Source organism: Melanostigma gelatinosum (genome assembly GCF_949748355.1).
Source record: "Melanostigma gelatinosum genome assembly, chromosome: 6".
Classification (NCBI taxonomy): domain Eukaryota; kingdom Metazoa; phylum Chordata; class Actinopteri; order Perciformes; family Zoarcidae; genus Melanostigma; species Melanostigma gelatinosum.
In genome coordinates, this window is record NC_136639.1 from 19,079,166 (window position 1) to 19,096,641 (window position 17,476).

At 38.6% G+C, this 17,476-nt stretch overlaps 1 protein-coding gene across 1 annotated transcript; it reads left to right on the forward strand.

Annotated features, from left to right (window-relative positions):
- The first annotated feature begins 1,816 nt into the window (after positions 1–1,816).
- On the forward strand, positions 1,817–9,353 carry mob1a (MOB kinase activator 1A). Its single transcript, XM_079270867.1, has 6 exons — positions 1,817–1,995; positions 2,593–2,759; positions 3,244–3,337; positions 4,952–5,085; positions 6,226–6,389; positions 6,830–9,353. The coding sequence occupies exons 1-6, from the start codon at positions 1,982–1,984 to the stop codon at positions 6,905–6,907; spliced, it is 651 nt and encodes a 216-aa protein (XP_079126993.1). The 5' UTR covers positions 1,817–1,981; the 3' UTR covers positions 6,908–9,353.
- The last annotated feature ends 8,123 nt before the right edge of the window (positions 9,354–17,476 follow it).

The following is a 17,476-nucleotide window of genomic DNA, read 5'->3' on the forward strand; positions in this document are numbered from 1 at the left end:
TTTTCTCAAATAAAGAGAGAGAAATAATTTTCCTGCTTGTAAAGGAAAGACGGATAAACTAGCTTTCATGTCCGTGTCACTCCCAAATCCTAATGCGTAAAGGGGCCGCGCACAATGGATGGAGAATGGACCTGACAGTGTCAACTTTTGAGTTGTTTACTTGTTTTATTATGAGCAGAAGGGAATAAGATTTTGATCTACCCGTACTTACAATTTCACTCCGTGCATCATTTACTTTGAGCTGAACTCCTTGGCTATAATCCTGGCTGTCGTAGAGAAGTTACTTGGCAGCGTGAGAAAGCCAGCGCAGCAGCCTCCCCAAGGTCCTAGTGCCCGGGGTTTATATCGTTCAGTATGATGATAGGCTATTGATTGCAATTTGAAGGGGGAGAAAACATACAAACCAGAACGCACGCACATATGTAGCATGTTAGAGTTATAAATAACTTGTCCATGTGAGAAACAATAGTTCAATTAAATGTCTTCAGCCCCCTAAAATAGGCCTAACGACACCCCTGCATGTATGTAAGTACTGTACTAAGAATTATTCACATACACATTTACTTTAGCAAAAGTAGTAATAATGCATACAAATGCAAAAGTAGTAATAATGCATACAAAAATACTCCATTAGGTATTGTATTTAAAATTAAAGTGAACACACTGAAACATTGTCAGCAAAATATACTTGAAGCATCAAAAGTAGAAGCGCTCCATACTTGAAAGTTTAAGGACATTTATATTGTTATATGTTATTGGATTGTTAACGTAGAAACAGCATTTATTGGTTAAGGAGCTATTAGCTACTTTATATATAAGCTACTGTTGAGAGGTGTATTGTACTTTACAATACTTTGGATTAATTATGCTCTCCATAGGTTTTTAAAAAACAACACATATTTACAAAATAAGTAGCAACAAGCTGTCAAATAAATATGGTAGAGTAAAAAGAACAATATTTCCCTGTGAGGCGTAGTGGAGTTGAAGTGTGACGTGATGGTATAAATAAAATACTCAACAAGTAAAGTACATCTACCTCAGAACTGGACTTCAACTGAGCAATTGAGTGCATTATGTGTTCCTGTTACTTTCCACCATGGAGGGGTTAACCTGAGCCCCCAGGACAACAATTGATGTTGGGCCTCCAGCCCTTATTGTGTATGCATCCTGTCAATCAGGTACAGTGCACACAGCAGACTATACACAACCCCTGGTTCAATATTTGTCAGCTAGTTTCTGGTAATTTGATTAAACAAGATTTTATTTAGGAATCTATGCAGTGTGAGGACAATATATTCTTTAAAATAGGTGCAGAAGTTACATTACTTTTGGAGCCCCTGGTTGACTGAGGCCCAGCACACTTTTCCCAAATGTCAATCCAACCAATCCACCATTAACCAACTAATATGTCTGTCTATGGAGTTGCTTACAGTATATGAATAGACATTTTGGCTCAGGTGCACTTACCTAAAAAACATTCTTGATTTTTTTTCATGAATAAATACATAATTAATACCTTTTAATAAAAATAAATATTGGTTTACAAAAGTTGGGCACCAGATAAAAGTGGTTTCAGTGTGAAAAATGTGCGTTTCTGTGTCTGAATGTCCCCATATTAGATTAGCTATAGGCTACCACTAAGCTAATTCCTAAATACTGATTTAAGTCAACGTATTAGTAGACATAAAGTTATTCCTTTAATTTAACTGGCTTTACTGTATTTTACGTCGATGTGGATAGGTGTAGTAGCGTCGTGCAGCCGGCAGGGGGCGACAGTCTGCCTGTCAAACTGTCGCAGAGAGCCAATAGAGGAAGAGCCACTTTGGGTGCAGTTCATGTTAGCCGAGAGAACGTCAACGTTACTGTTAGCAGGCATCGCCGACAAGTGGCTCCTTGTGTCCGACCGACAAAACAAAGTTGTGTTTATTAAAACCAGAGCTACGAGTTGTAACCGAGGCTCTCCGACGACTGCTTCTTCAAGATGAGCTTCCTGTTGTAAGTAATGTCAGCGTTAGCAGTCTCTTGCTAAGTTACAGACGCAGCTTGCGGTTAAGCTAACGCTCCTGCGAAGTTAACATCGAGGGAAGTAAACTGTCGTCAAAGTAAAAGACACCGTTACAGATAACAAGTCAGCTAATCGCTTAGGAAGCCTCATTAGTTAAGGTTACATGTACAACGTCTTTGTGTGCAGGCTTATCATTGTCGTAATATTATAAGTGAGCTGTATGTGTTTAAAGGGTCACAATGCATTCGCCAATTATAACGTTCTGTCTTGCCCTCGTTGGGAGAGATTGCTAAACGTCGAGCAACGTGATCAACTGTCCGGTTCTTTACAGTCTGTCACGTTTCCTGTCGGCGCCTTATATGACACGGATTGTACAGTCACACATCTGTCACACTAAAAAACGAGCCAAACAAGTTGACAAACGTCTTCGTTTAATAGATGTTGTTTGCATCAACTAGACAGGAAGGATCCCCACATGTGGAGGCCCAAGAGGAGCATCTACTCCCACATGAGCCTTTTTTTAATAATGTCACTGTCCTGCTAGCTTACAGACAAGTTGCTCAGCTGCACGTTTTGTTTCTTTGCAGTGGCAGTCGCTCATCCAAGACCTTCAAGCCGAAGAAGAACATCCCAGAGGGCTCCCACCAGTATGAGCTGCTGAAACACGCCGAGGCGACACTGGGCAGTGGGAACTTGAGGCAGGCTGTCATGCTGCCCGAGGGAGAGGATCTCAACGAGTGGATTGCTGTCAACAGTGAGTTGACATGAATGCAATTAAACCTATTTATAGAGAACATCACTCCGTCCACAAACTACCATTTCTAAACATGAATGGCCTTTGTAGAGAGGTTGATCATCCCCCAAGTGGTAAAAGAAGCGCGGTCAAACAAACACGCAAACGTATCGCTAAAATATCAGTCACTAGATTTAGTTTGCTCACAAAGCAAGCAGTCGTAGTAGCAGCAGGATTATTTAAAACATTTGTTAAAAATGCAGCAAAAACACATGCATACATGTGGTCATATTTTTGTTGTTGTATTCCCATCATTCATGCTACAGGAGGCCATTGAGAGAAAACAACTGGCTGTAGATAATCTATTCTAAAAATTCAGCTCATAAACTGTCTTCATTGTATAAAAGGACCAGATAAAACCTCTGTTTACTATTTAGTTTGTTATTGTAATGAGCATGGTCATTAATTGTTATATAACAGAAATATAACTAACCCGTTCTTCCAGCGGTGGATTTCTTCAACCAGATCAACATGCTATACGGCACCATCACCGAGTTCTGCACTGAGACCAGCTGCTCTGTGATGTCTGCTGGACCAAGGTAACGGCCAACAGTCTCCTTTCAATGCACGCAGCTTCTCTTTGAGTACAGGGTTTCTCAGAGGGGGACATCTCGAGACACGTCCCAGTAGTAAAAGCACAGGTGTAAAGAATAATATTAACAGTGACTGATATGTTTTCTGGGTCCTGGTATTGTGCATGCTGGCTCACTGTCACACTGTTATGGCTTATTGAGACATTTGAACAGAGCGGGTGGGGTGTAAGGGAAGGCGTTCCAGGACTCCTCGTCAACTCCCACTGAGTTATCTCAGTGCTGTTTTGGGAAAAATGGAGCAGAACCATGTGCATGAAAAGAGTGTTGTGCATACAATGTTGTTCTTCATGTGTAACCAGGTCCTCACAATTTACTGTAGCTTAAATACTCTTGTAGCCGTAAAGGTCCAACTACTGGTTTGTCAGTTTTCAGGCAGAAAACACAGAATGAAGACAAAGCAGACTTATGTTTTATCAAAAGATCAAGGCAGAAGGTCAAATGAAAGACAGTGATCTCAAACATATGCATGTAATTTAACACGTAACATATCATCTTTGCTAAAACTTGCCCTACTGCGATGAATTAAACCGCTCAGAGTAGGCTAAATGTGATTTGTCAAGTTCCGTTGAAACAAGGAAAACATTTGGGCCGATGTTGACGTCACATGAGTTGGCCGTGATACAGGATGTGTAATCTTTGAGGAACATTACAAAACATGAAAGTCAATGCAAATCAATAATGACAGATTCGTGGCTCTACAGCACCGTGATACAGGGCTTCATAATACACCTACAGTAATATGATTTTATAAAACAATTGTTATGAACAGCACATTGCTAAAGGCAGTTAAGCATTACTTTACAACAGAAGATAACCATTTAACCACGAGTAGAGACTGTTCCTGTGTTTTTGGGCTCTAAAACAAACTCTTTTACTGTTTCAGTGTTCCAGTGTTGATAAACATTGTTTGTACCTCAGTAACCCGAGCTGGGATGTATGCCTGGTTAAAACTTAATTTATGATTCCAGACATTCATGAACTAGAGTTTAATAAGTTTAACAGCCTGTTTATAATTATGAGTGAATGAAGATGTAATTTGCTACCAAGTGGTGAAAAAAAGTCACAATGAATCTTAGACCGAACCAATGTGTACAACTGAAATGAAGCCTTGTGAACTGAGCTTAATCTGATCGTATAAAATAACCCAAATATGGATTCAAGACGTTGAATGGCGATGACAGTCAGAAGTGAATGAAATTGAAATGCATCATCTGAAAGTCACATGAGGAAAACAGGAATTATACTTTGCATGTGGTGCCTGTAGGGCTGTTGAGTTCAAATTTAGATTTGGCACTTCCTCCATTCTCTTGCTGGCCAATACTGTCTGTGTTCAGTCTGTGATCAGGAGGAAGAGACCGCCGTTCACTTCCTGTTGACGTAGCTGCCATCAAGAATAGGATTGTAGATACTTTTGCATTTCCGCCTCCTGCTTCTTTTTTTAGCTTAGCGTCTACCAAATATGTGACGTCCTGACCGACAGGCAGAACGATTGTAGAGCTTTCATGTCTCGTATGTAAGTAAATAATAACCGGTCCCATCGATTGTGTTGTTTCTCTGTAGATATGAGTATCACTGGGCTGATGGCACCAACATTAAGAAGCCCATCAAATGCTCCGCGCCCAAGTACATTGACTACCTGATGACCTGGGTGCAGGATCAGCTGGATGATGAGACCCTTTTCCCCTCCAAGATTGGTGAGTTCTGATTATAGTAGGTGCACCTGGCCGGTGCACCTACTATACAGTCCGAGGTTGTAGGGACAGTGATTGTTTTTCTTTGTTTTGGCTTTTCTTTGGCAGATTGGATTTTAAATAAAACAATAATTATGTGATTATTGAGCTGATTTCATGGATTTGAAGGGGTTCACATCCTGAACAGTGACTCGTAGCCCTTTTTATACATACAGTAGTTCAATGCAGCAGCACAATGATCCTAAACATACAGACAAGGCAGCCAAAGGTAAAAGCAGCTAATGTGTGTTCTTGACTGTCCGAGCCCGTCACCTGACTTCAGTCCAGCAGATCATGTGCCTCACGTGCTGAAGAGCAGACTGAGGCAGAGCCCCCCCCCCCCCCCCCCCCCCACACACACACACACACACATAAAAAACAACATGAAGTGAAGAAGTTTTTATGTTGTAGACTTCAGACAGAGGTTAGCTACAAAATACCTGCTACAAAATACTATTTTAACGTATTATACAATATATGGATACAACCTCAATCATTTTGCTGACCTGGATATTGCTAATTGTGTTTAAATATGTTTGTTTACATATGGATGTCATCAAAATGTTAGCAACATGATGCTCGACTAAACAGGGTTCTCTTGGGCTTTGTGCAAACATTTCTGTTAACAGAGCCAGAGAGTCCATTTTATTTATTCCTTCGATAGTATTGTTTTAATTAATTTATATATTATTTATTAAGGATGATTTGATATTTCTTTTCCAATTCCAAAACCTAAATATCTTTAAGAATTAAAAGTGCACTGCTCTTTTAAAGAGTGTACTATTATAGTATTGTACTATCATTATATAATTTTTCTTAAAATTTTTATCGCAATTATTTCTGGGTTATTATATTTAATCCACCAAAATGTGTTACCCTGAGAGGCCTATTACAAATTTTAAGACTTTTTTTTTTCCAAGTTTGTCAATTTGTCGAGTTTCATTTGGCTCCCTGACATTTGAGGACGGTGTTTAATGCGTCTTAACTGCTCTGTATCTCCCCTCTGTAGGCCGTGTAACAGTTTGATGTAGCTTTGTGTGGATGCTCTCCTTTTCAATGTTCTTCCTTTGACATCAGCATATTCCACCACCTTCTGTCCCGCAGGAGTTCCCTTTCCCAAGAACTTCATGTCTGTGGCCAAAACCATCCTGAAGCGGCTGTTCAGGGTTTACGCTCACATTTACCACCAGCATTTTGACTCTGTGATGCAGCTGCAGGAGGAGGCCCACCTCAACACCTCCTTCAAGCACTTCATTTTCTTTGTTCAGGTGAGATTATCCCGTTACAATGTAGGATGTAATCCCTGCTGTGTGTCTAATGCCCCATTTTGACATCTACTGTCAATATATACTCAATACAACCCATGAAAGGATGGAACTAGTAACATTTATATACATTTATAACAACAACTTTGTGTGAAAAGTCACGACTTGAACAAACTCAGCAGTTTCCCAGATAATGTCTAAAAGGGGTTTATAAAAAGTTGGCATAGCAGGAGGATTTATGCATGTGTGGTGTGATAAAGGATGTTATCCAAAAAGTGCCCAGTTACACTACATATTGTAAGTACATACAGGGTTAAAGCATTGCATTGGACCCCTAAATGTGCCAATGCTACTACAACCTCTATTTGTGTTATACAGGACCACAACTCTTATCACATTGTGTGAGCAGCAGAGATGTGTCATATCAACTGTCTTTCTTGTAGGAGTTCAGCCTCATCGACAGGCGAGAGCTTGCTCCCCTGCAGGACTTGATCGAGAAGCTTGGATCCAAGGACAGATAGACATTTCATCACCCCACCCCCCACCCCTTCTTTCTTTTAACACTTTCTTTTTCTCCTTTGTCCCCGTCTGTGACGTCCGCTACCTCTACGACTTCTAGTCTCAACTCTTAAAATCTGTGCCTTCTTCTTTTCATTTCATGAATGTTCGTACTGTACTTTTCCTTTTATTCCTTCTGTTGTCTTGTATGCTGTCTTTGAGCCCTTTCTTCCATCTTGCCACTCTAAATCATATGAAATAGTGTAATAAGTATTTTTTTCACAGGACTGTGGTAAATGATTTTGTAAGAGCAACCTACTGAATTTTATATTGGACCAAGGACATTTGGAAGTTAAAGTGAAAACCAGCTTAGTTTCCTTCAGAAGTTGGTGTGCAGTGTTTTCATTCTCTAAACACTTGTTTTGGTTATGGATAGGCAAATTTGCTTTTGTTAACGTTTAGCTATTGTAATTACAGTGACTGACCAAATAGCCCATCTTTTTTTTTTTTTTTTATGTTTTTTAGAGTTCAGTGGAGAGTAAAGAGGTGACATGACACCGGTGGACTCGCATCACAATACAAGTGTGTGGAAAGTATGTTCAGTCTAAGATGAAGACGGGCAAAGAAAGCACCGGTATTTGGCTATATATATATATATATATATATATATATATATATATATATATATATCTATAGCTCTCTGTCATAAGCTGGTTGTGTATCTGGTTTTTTGACGTATGTTAACATGCCTCCTATTGCCAGGCTCTTTGACACAGTTACACGTGGAGAGATGCAGCGATAGACGATTGTGAGATGCCGATGTTCTTGCCCCATAAAAAACAAAAACACCCCCATCAAATGCATTCTGGCTATTTCATTTTGGTAATGCAATACTGTGTTTTGCACATTTTTCAGCTATTTTACTACATTAAAATAGTACGATGCAAGATGCGGTGGTTACAGTGATCCTTTGAAACTGCTTGATAGTTATTAATAGCCACGTAAAGCTTTTGTAATCATGGCCCCATAAAGGAGTTGTTTAGTAGAAATGGTCCTGTCAACAGCAAAAAATAGTTTAATGTGAATTATTTTGTCATTTCAGTTCATTTTGTGGTGCCGATTTATTTGTGGAACTCCGCATTGTTTGATCTATTAACGCTGGTACTTTTAACTTTTTTTTTTCTTTTTCTTTTCTCCTAAATATTTCCCCCCTGGATTGTAAAATAGAGCAATAACTATTGCACCTGTGCACGATAGGGATGAGTGAGCGGAGGTATATGTAGTTCTCCCACAGATGTCTTCACATGCTTCACAGTCCTTCCCTGGGCTGACTCCGGCTACAACAGCAGGGCTGTTTGTACCGCCGTCCTTCTACAAACCAACGCAGCTAATATTCCTGATGACATTCCATTTGACGAACTTCGAGCAAGGGAATTGGTCCATAGCCTTCTTCATGATGGACATAAATTCAAATCAGACAATCATGTAACCAATTAAGAGCTGTTAGATAACTTAATACATCACCAGGAACCAACCAATGTGAGTGGGTGCAGTAGAGAGTTCATTTTATCATGTGCTACTTTGTAAGATGTTGAAAGCCTTTCAACAATGTGACACAAACTCATGCTTTTACACTTTAACTGGGATTTATCCACTTTTCAGCCCTCAAGCTGCTTGTGGAAAAAAATCAATTCAGTTAATCATCGATATAAAATCAATATATTTTACAAGGCTGAGTTATTTCATTGATTTTATTTGAAAATATAACGAGTCCTTTCTTTCAATCCAGCCACATATTTTTTGAAATGTATTGCTTTTTCCTCACTAATTTGTTTTCCAACTTTTGGCATGGAGTTACATTTCATATTACATTGTGATAGAAGCAGTTGACTGTACCTTTTTATTTTCAAAAAAAAGGAACAAGGGCTTTGAAATGAATTTTAAAGTTTTATACGTTTACAATAACGGTCCAATCATCACAGTCATTGAGACTGGGAGGAGGTGCGAGGATGTATGTACTGCGTCTGAACATGTGCTGTAAATAACATCAGTGTTTTATCTGAACAAAACTGTGCCTTACAAAAAGGAAAATGTCTGATATGACATATTGGTCAATCAAAACCTCAATAAACACTGAAAGGACAAAGTTGTGTTGATTGTGTTTGTATACTGAATGCCAGAGTCTGTGCAGTAGAGACAACTATGTGTTTAAATGATGTTTACAGTTATTAGCCTGTGTCGTAGATAAACTGGACTGTTTGATAGTCTGTTGGGGAGACGCTAGTTACATCAGACAGAGTTATGTAATTACAGGACTTTGAGTTTAATTGTAATCCGTTACAGAGATTGAGAAAATGTATAATGTAATCACACTATGGTAATCAAAATGTTGGTGATTATAGAAGGGTTACATCCGAATATATTGTTTTTGTTAAAAAATCTGGTACAGTACACTCACTATGTTGCTCTTTTCCAATCTTAATTCAAGTTATATTCAAGAACTTTTGATAAGTTTGACAATAATCAGTGTTGCTAAATAAAACCTAAACCTAGACCAGACATTGTAAACTTCACGTGAGGTTTACAATGTCTGGTCTAGGTTTACATTTGTTAGAAAAATAAACAAACAAGTTACATTTATGGTGTTTTGTTTAGTTATCAGAAATGTTTTCAACAATATCAGATCCCTGTAACTCTTAAACAGTTTGCTGTATCTTCCATGCTCTCTACGATGGTATGTTTGTTCCTTCGACTGATGTTTCTGACTTATTAATTGGGAAAAATGTGCTTGAACCCATCTGTGTTGTAAGGTTTTACATTCATAAATGTACATTTGCCAAAGTAAAACCTAACTTTTTTTCAAGAAAGAAATGGAACCACATGTTAAGACAATAACTTTAGCAGTCAACAAAAAGGCTCTTAAAACAAGAGACAGCGAGATCCTTCTTGTGGCACTGGCACCTCTGTGTCACTCAGCGTCACTCAGTGGCAGTCTGTGGCAGTCAGCGTCACTCAGCGTCAGTCTGTGGCAGTCAGCGTCACTCAGCGTCAGTCTGTGGCAGTCAGCGTCACTCAGCGGCAGTCTGTGGCAGTCAGCGTCACTCAGCGTCAGTCTGTGGCAGTCAGCGTCACTCAGCGGCAGTCTGTGTCAGTTCAGCTGAAAGATTCAGCTGTGGCAGGCGAGCATAGTTCGGCAACCGTCAAGAAGCTGCGGAGCTGAGGGGGCGGAGCCACATTTCCTGAGAACACCCATTGTTGTTACGACAGATCAGCTTCCGTAAATCAGTTTTATGATTTTAGTTGAGTCACCGGAGCTCCCTGTTCTCTGTATGCATCCTTAGAGTAAGTACGTTGTACTTTTTTGTTTCTCATTCATTTTATTTAAGTATGATTTTGCTGGTTTTGCAACAAAATGGAACATAATACACTCTTTCCAAATTATTACTTTTATAGTCATTTACAACAATCGGCTAAAATAATGAAACTAAATCATCCGCTTTATTATCATTTAAAAGTATATATACAAATTAAAATTAAAATACATAAAATGTCCAATCCAAAAATACATGTTTGAAAATATCTTCACTCTTCCTCTGCTTATATGTATATGTATGTCAGTAGGTGACACAAGCTGCCAGAGAGTGACGCAGGGTGACGCAGAGTGACGCAGGGTGCCAGATACGGATGTATTTAATGCAGGTTATTTCATCTGATATTTGATGTTGATGGTTAATTTGCAACCAAGTTGTATACATCATGTATTTACTTGTTATTTGTATGTAATAGAAAAGTGAGCATGTGTAGTTCATGAAGCAATAAATAATGACAATTGAAAAATATAGAGAGATGTTTGGTTCATTCTTTTCAAACACTAAGCCTAATTTACCTAAGTCATTGATTTAATTGTCGCACTTAAATCCTGAATTGACTGGTGAAACAGAAGAAGTTAAAAGGCCAAGATGAGAAGATATAATGTTGGTCAAATACTGTGGTCCAAATACAATTTATTCAGTTTTATTGGCATTGAGATATAGAAAGTTTGACTCTAGAATATTCAAACAATTCCTAATCTCACAAGACAAGAGCAAAAACAAGATGAATGTGTTCTCCTGTCTTCGTTGCTATCATGTTAACTGTCTTGTGACCGCTAAGATTGATCTCTGGAGCTGTAGGTGGATGCAGACTGTCAGAAGTGTTACTATTTTGAAAACGTATCACTGATTGTGTTACTATGGTAACTAAAGCAAGGTCTACTGGAGGCTGTTTAATAATAGAGTGCAGTGATGAGATTAACGTGTTATACATTGATAATATTAGCAATTTCCTGTCACGTTTTTAATATTTTGTAAGACTATATTGAACGTAATTTTCTTTTCTTTCTCGGAACTGAATCACGCTGCAAGCAATCGGTCTATTTTGTAGCCTCAGATGGCTTAATTGTTGCTGAAAGAGCACTCTTCTAACATGCATTTATTAATATAGCTGTATAGTAGTAGTGTGATGGCAATAACATAACGAAAATAATGATGTGGCCTGCTGTACATGTGTTAAGTAGTAGCCTATGTAACGTAGCCTATAAAACAATCAATACATATAGTAACATATACTAACAATGATAATAATATACTGTGTTGTCAAACTTGTATTCAACTTGTTTATCTGTTTTTTATATGTAGTGCTATATATTGTGATGACTTCCATAACAGGACAACTACGTTGATTTAACACAAGTAGGAAATGGCATTTAACACGCAAGCTATTTAAGTAGAACTTCCACCGTGCTACCGCAATACAGAGTGGACATGCACGGCCAACTGACGTTGTTACAGTTTTTCTCAATTGCTAAAACACTAAAACCCATTGGCTGAACAAAGTTCTCAGTTGCCTGAACTCATTCAGCTAATTGTGCAGTCTGTTGTCAATACCTTAAACTGTGTCACATGGTAAAACACAATTTGCAGATCTCACTTAGACTTTTCAGCAAAACTCTAAACACATTCTCAGTCTCAAAACACATTCTGCACTCTAATGCACATGTCATCCATACTGGTAAACACAAGTGGCAACAATCAAATACAAATAGAGAACACATGTCATTGATTAAACACAATCACTCAAAATTGATTTCACTCGTATCAAATGATGTGACACAACCAATATTAGCCAGTTTAGAGAGCAAACAGGTGGTTGAAGGTGATGTCGATGAAGTGCTGTGGCCTGACCCAGCCCAAAGACAAGAAGAAGCACATTGATGACATGTTGACTCCTTTGATTTTTGTCCCTTTTACTGTGGTATTGTATACTGTAGTAGGCCTACAGTGCATTGTAGGCTGTATAATGTACAATAAACAAATTGTATGGCCTTGAACATGGTGCTTTCTATTTGTTACAGTAACAGTACTGACTGCTCAATAGATGTTGACTGGTTGCAGGTTCATATCAACAAAGAACAAGAATTACAGTATCACAGAGACAAAGGACACGTTTGTGAGATGCAGGGTACAGTACTGTACAAATAGGGGTACAAGGAGGAGGAAGAACAAAAGAAATTGCAAAGAGCAAAGCACAGTAGTCATTTCTGATCAATTTTGAGCTACTGTAATCGAACATGTTTTCGTTCATATGAAATTTGTTTTGAGATAAAAAATCGACTTCTCCCTGAGAACTATGTGTTTTGAACAATGTGCTTTCTATTTATTGGTGTATTGTTTACTGACTGCTTGACGGTGTATATTATTTTGATCACTTTGTTTATGATTTGAGAGCAGTGTTTGATTTTGAGCACAGGTAAAACTGTTTTGAAGCGAAAGTTTCATTTTGCAAGAGGATTCAGAGATTTTGTAAATGGTGCTTGAAGATGAGGTTTTGTGTTTACAGTTTTGAGAGAATGGGTGACCGTTTCAAGAAATGTGTCTTAGCAATCGAGAAAAACTGTAATACGGGACCCTAACCTCCATGGAAGGAAAATGAAAGAGACGGTTTTTTAACTGTTGGCTGTACATGACCAGTCCATACAGCGTATTGATCTTTTAACAATTTAGTCTAGTCTATTTCTTACGAATGTCTGCCGTGTGGAAACAGCCAAATTTCCCAGTGCTCACATGTTTACACCAAAAATAATCATATAAATATATAATGCGGAACAAAAATAGGCAAAACTATTTTGCCGAAATGATAATGTCAATAATGACTGATTACTTCATTGTTAAAAAAGTTTAGAAAAAACAAATCTCTCTGACAAAAAAATAGGTCTCATCGGATCTAGCCCACACCCCTTGCGTAGGTGGAATTTTAAAATCAGAGGTGAGATTAGGCTGTAAATGGGCCATTGGCTCCGTGTTAGGTCGTGAAAGGTGTCAGAATAATTTCAAAACCTTTAAACTTAACACTACCTTTTTTTCGGATGTATATTGGATAGATATCAAAGACAATTTGAAATAGATTTTCTTTGTACTGGGCATCGACATTGAACATGGTCATAAGGACTAACCCATGGCAGGTAAGGATGAGTGCACTTTGAGACTATGCCTCCACGCTGCAGTACCTCGAATTATTCCTACTTCGAAAATTACTTTAAAAAATCGTAACTTCATTGGTAACTTCATTGGGGTTAGGTGATTTAAAGTTGCCTGCAGCCTCGGTTAGGCCGGGCTTTTTATACAAAATAGCAGTGACTACGTGGAGATCTACCAAATCCAGCCAACAAACGGAAAGACGCCACGGCTCAAGTGATTTCAACATGGCGACAGATGAATGTCTGTTCTGAGTTCCGCGAGCCTGCTGTCTTGCGACGGACGGACCAAATTTGTATGAAGTTGAAGGCGGGTCGTGTTTATGCAAATTAATGGTCAGTCTATCTTGCTCTCCAATAAAAAAAATTAATGGGATCCATCAACTTCACATACGTCCACGGATTTGGTGTATCTTCACCTTTTTAAAGATTTGACATCCACACCGGCATGTAGTGTAGTGGCCACGTTCGTCACCCAGCCTCATTCAATTCAATATCTGTATGATATATTTACTGGTTCTAGTGGGTGTCAGAAATACAACAATAAAACAAAGGTATGTTACTTTTTTGAAAGACATCCAGCATTGATCACTGTCATGCAGTAGATGTATTTATTATAAGGTATTTAATAACCAATAGAAGTTGCTGCCACGGCCGTCGCCACTAGATGTCACTGTAGGCTACAGTGTGCGCGACATGTCAAGAAATAACGCAAATAAGAATAACGAGTTTTACTGGAACTAGGCTGGTAGTGCATCTATAGTGATGGCACACAGACATTATTTTTGGTAATAACTCCCCTTCCCCAGAAGTAGGCCTATACACAGATTTATAGGCCTACCAATAACTAGTAGGCAACAGAGTTGTATCTAAAAATGTTGTTAAAAGTTTACATCTAACATTCATGTAAATAGACTACAGAGTATGATCTGTATTTGCTCTCTACTGCACACGTTGCAGTTTGTTTATTATTTTTGGTATAGAATGAAGCGGGGACCTTTCTTTCATATTACATATTTGTTGACATTTATTTAAAAATAAATAAATACATATTCTCTTACAGATTCACATCAGGTCTTCAATGATGCACAGTCTGTTCTTCAGTTTGTTGGTCCCAAGTGTATATTTTGCACTCTACAAGTAGAGGCTTCTGCAGTGCATCTACATCAAAAACATCTAAGGGATGCTGTTTATTTACACAGCAAGGAAACAAACAAGTTGTGTGATGAAGGGCAAAGTCACCTCGGGACAATGCAATTGATATAAATCAAAACATTTTCAAGGTTAATAATAAATAAATTAAGAACTATGTTTCTATGGCTAACTGTATGCCTATACTCAGTTTGCCATAAGAATCCAGCATTCGCTGTAAAGTGTGAACTTTTCATCTTCTAGAGAAAAGTAAATTCTGAAAGTAATGTCACAATTTATTCTCTTTCTGTTCATTTTAAGTAGTAACACAACCAGCACTGCAGCCCAAGACCCGGCAGACCAACAGGTAATTATTGTGCAAGTCTGATATAGCATGTCTGAACATATCATTACACAGTTAAACAAAGGGTTTAGCATTACGTCTCCCTCCTGCAATATAAGAACACAACAGCAACATTTTCCACCCTAATTGGATGGCGAATTCCAAATTGGGGTTCCACTACATTATTCACGCTCTAGTAAAATCCTGCTTATGATCCCCCGCCATCATTACAGAAAAGTTTGGTTATTGTCTCCTATAACAGCCACCCGATCCAACGTTTGTTTGGTTTGACACAGCATACATGGTGCTCACGGACCTCCAGTCGGGTACACAAGCATTATGTGCACATCACTGTCGACGTTTGGAAAAAGTATTACTGTGCTGATGTAGCATTACAATGTATCACTTCTTTATTGTTGAAATTAAATGTGCTATTTAGTCATTGTTTCATATTTTATAGTCAAAGTCACTTAAAAACGAAATGTACTTAAAATGAATGGTGTTTTTTTATAATGCTACTTTTCTTCAAATGCAGAATTATGGCAAATTAAGACGACTGGAACACACTTTGTTGGCAGCCAAGTGGTGCCAGACCAAGGTTTTCAAGGGAACAGTCACTTTGCCAGAAGTGACAAATATGGACAAAGAAAACCAGCTGAAAGCGCTAGACGACCTTCAAAATATAAACATGGATGAAGAAGACGAAGACTCACCACGAAGTGTCTTTGTTTGCATTCGAATATCAGTGATTACGACATGTTTTGTGAGGAGTTTTTAGATAAGGGCTACAAGGTGGATGGTTCATTTCAGGAAAGTGATTAGTTTCCATTAGCGAAGAAGGGACAAATGTTTGGGTCCCCTATAGTACGACAAGCTTGGCACAGGGGAGTTTCAGTTGGTTGCAATCTGCAACCCCACCGCTAGACACTGCATTTTTTTGGCAGAATTTCTTGCCATGTTTAATTATTCATTTGTAAAATTCTCATGTTGTTTTTATGTTTAATTGGAGTTTATTCTATTTTTTGACTTGTTTAGTTTTATTTTGATTCCAATTAACATATAAAAATAGGTTCTCTCAACCCTGTTTCCTGACTGTCTCTGCGTCTGGTTCTATTCCTCGTGTGTTCCCACCCGTGTCAACTGCAGCTTTATTGATTCAGCAAACACTTGTGCTTTCATTTGTAACAGAATTTTGACTATTATTGAGTTGTTCACCATCACATTAATTACATCTAACAAGTTTCAACAGCACTTTTCATCGAAAACAGCAAAACAGAACCTTACAAAAAGTATTTTTCAAATAAACTGACATCTAGTGGCAGTCCTGTGGCAGCTCTGACTACTGTCAGCAACATTATATCTTCTCATCTTGGCCTTTTAACTTCTTGTTTCACCAGTCAATTCAGGATTTAAGTGTGACAATTAAATCAATGACTTAGGTAAATTAGGCTTAGTGTTTGAAAAGAATGAACCAAACATCTCTATATTTTTCAATTGTCATTATTTATTGCTTCATGAACTACACATGCTCACTTTTCTATTACATACAAATAAGTAAATACATGATGTATACAACTTGGTTGCAAATTAACCATCAACATCAAATATCAGATGAAATAACCTGCATTAAATACATCCGTATCTGGCACCCTGCGTCGTTCTGCGTCACTCTCTGTCACTCTGCGTCACTCTCTGGCAGCTTGTGTCACCCTGCGTCACTCTCTGGCAGCTTGTGTCACTCTGCATAACCCTGCGTCACTCTCTGGCAGCTTGTGTCACCTACTGACTAGGGTTGGGCACCGAAACTCGGTGCCGGTATGGAACCGGTTCCTATAAATTCGGTACCTACCGGACCGAAACGTAACGCAGATTTCAGTGCTTCATTTCGGTGCCTGCGCCGAATTCTTTTTTTACACTACTCTGATGACTCCGTCCTGGCAGCAGGACTCGGTCCTCCGCTCCTCACTCATAGTATTATTACAACGGGGTACGTAGCGCTGTCGCTCATGAGCACAACAACACAGGCACGCGAAAGCTTCTTCTTCTCCTCCTTTGAGGTGTACTGGCGGTTGGCAAACGACGAATTGGAGCATTACCGCCACCAACTGGTAAAATAAAATAAGGCATGAGACGTGTCGTATTTTGCCAGAGGGGGAAAATATGCTCATATTTCTGCAAAATAATTGCTGCAGTGTGTATACAAAGTGTGTGTGTGTTTTGTATTTATTTATATTTATTTAAGTATACTGTAAACTGTTTATAATTAACATATTGTTCATAGTTAAAAAGTTTGAAGCTGTAGTTTGAAGCCAAGTGTTTTGTATTTATTTATATTTATAGTGTACTTTAACAGTTAATATATTGTTCAATTTGAAGAAAAAGGTATCGGTTCAGGCACCGTTCAGGCACCGGTATCGTTTTAAAAGTATCGTTTTAGCACCGGTATCGGAAAAAAACCCAAATGATACCCAACCCTACTACTGACATACATATACATATAAGTAATCACTCTGCATCACCCTGCGTCACTCTGCGTCACCCTGCGTCACTCTCTGGCAGCTTGTGTCACTCTGCGTCACCCTGCGTCACTCTCTGGCAGCTTGTGTC

Excerpts from the sequence above, each read along its gene's own strand:
- mob1a (XM_079270867.1), top strand. Across the intron at positions 2,760-3,243 it reads CGAGTGGATTGCTGTCAACA|CGGTGGATTTCTTCAACCAG; the intron begins GTGAGTTGACAT and ends CCGTTCTTCCAG. Across the intron at positions 6,390-6,829 it reads ACTTCATTTTCTTTGTTCAG|GAGTTCAGCCTCATCGACAG; the intron begins GTGAGATTATCC and ends TCTTTCTTGTAG.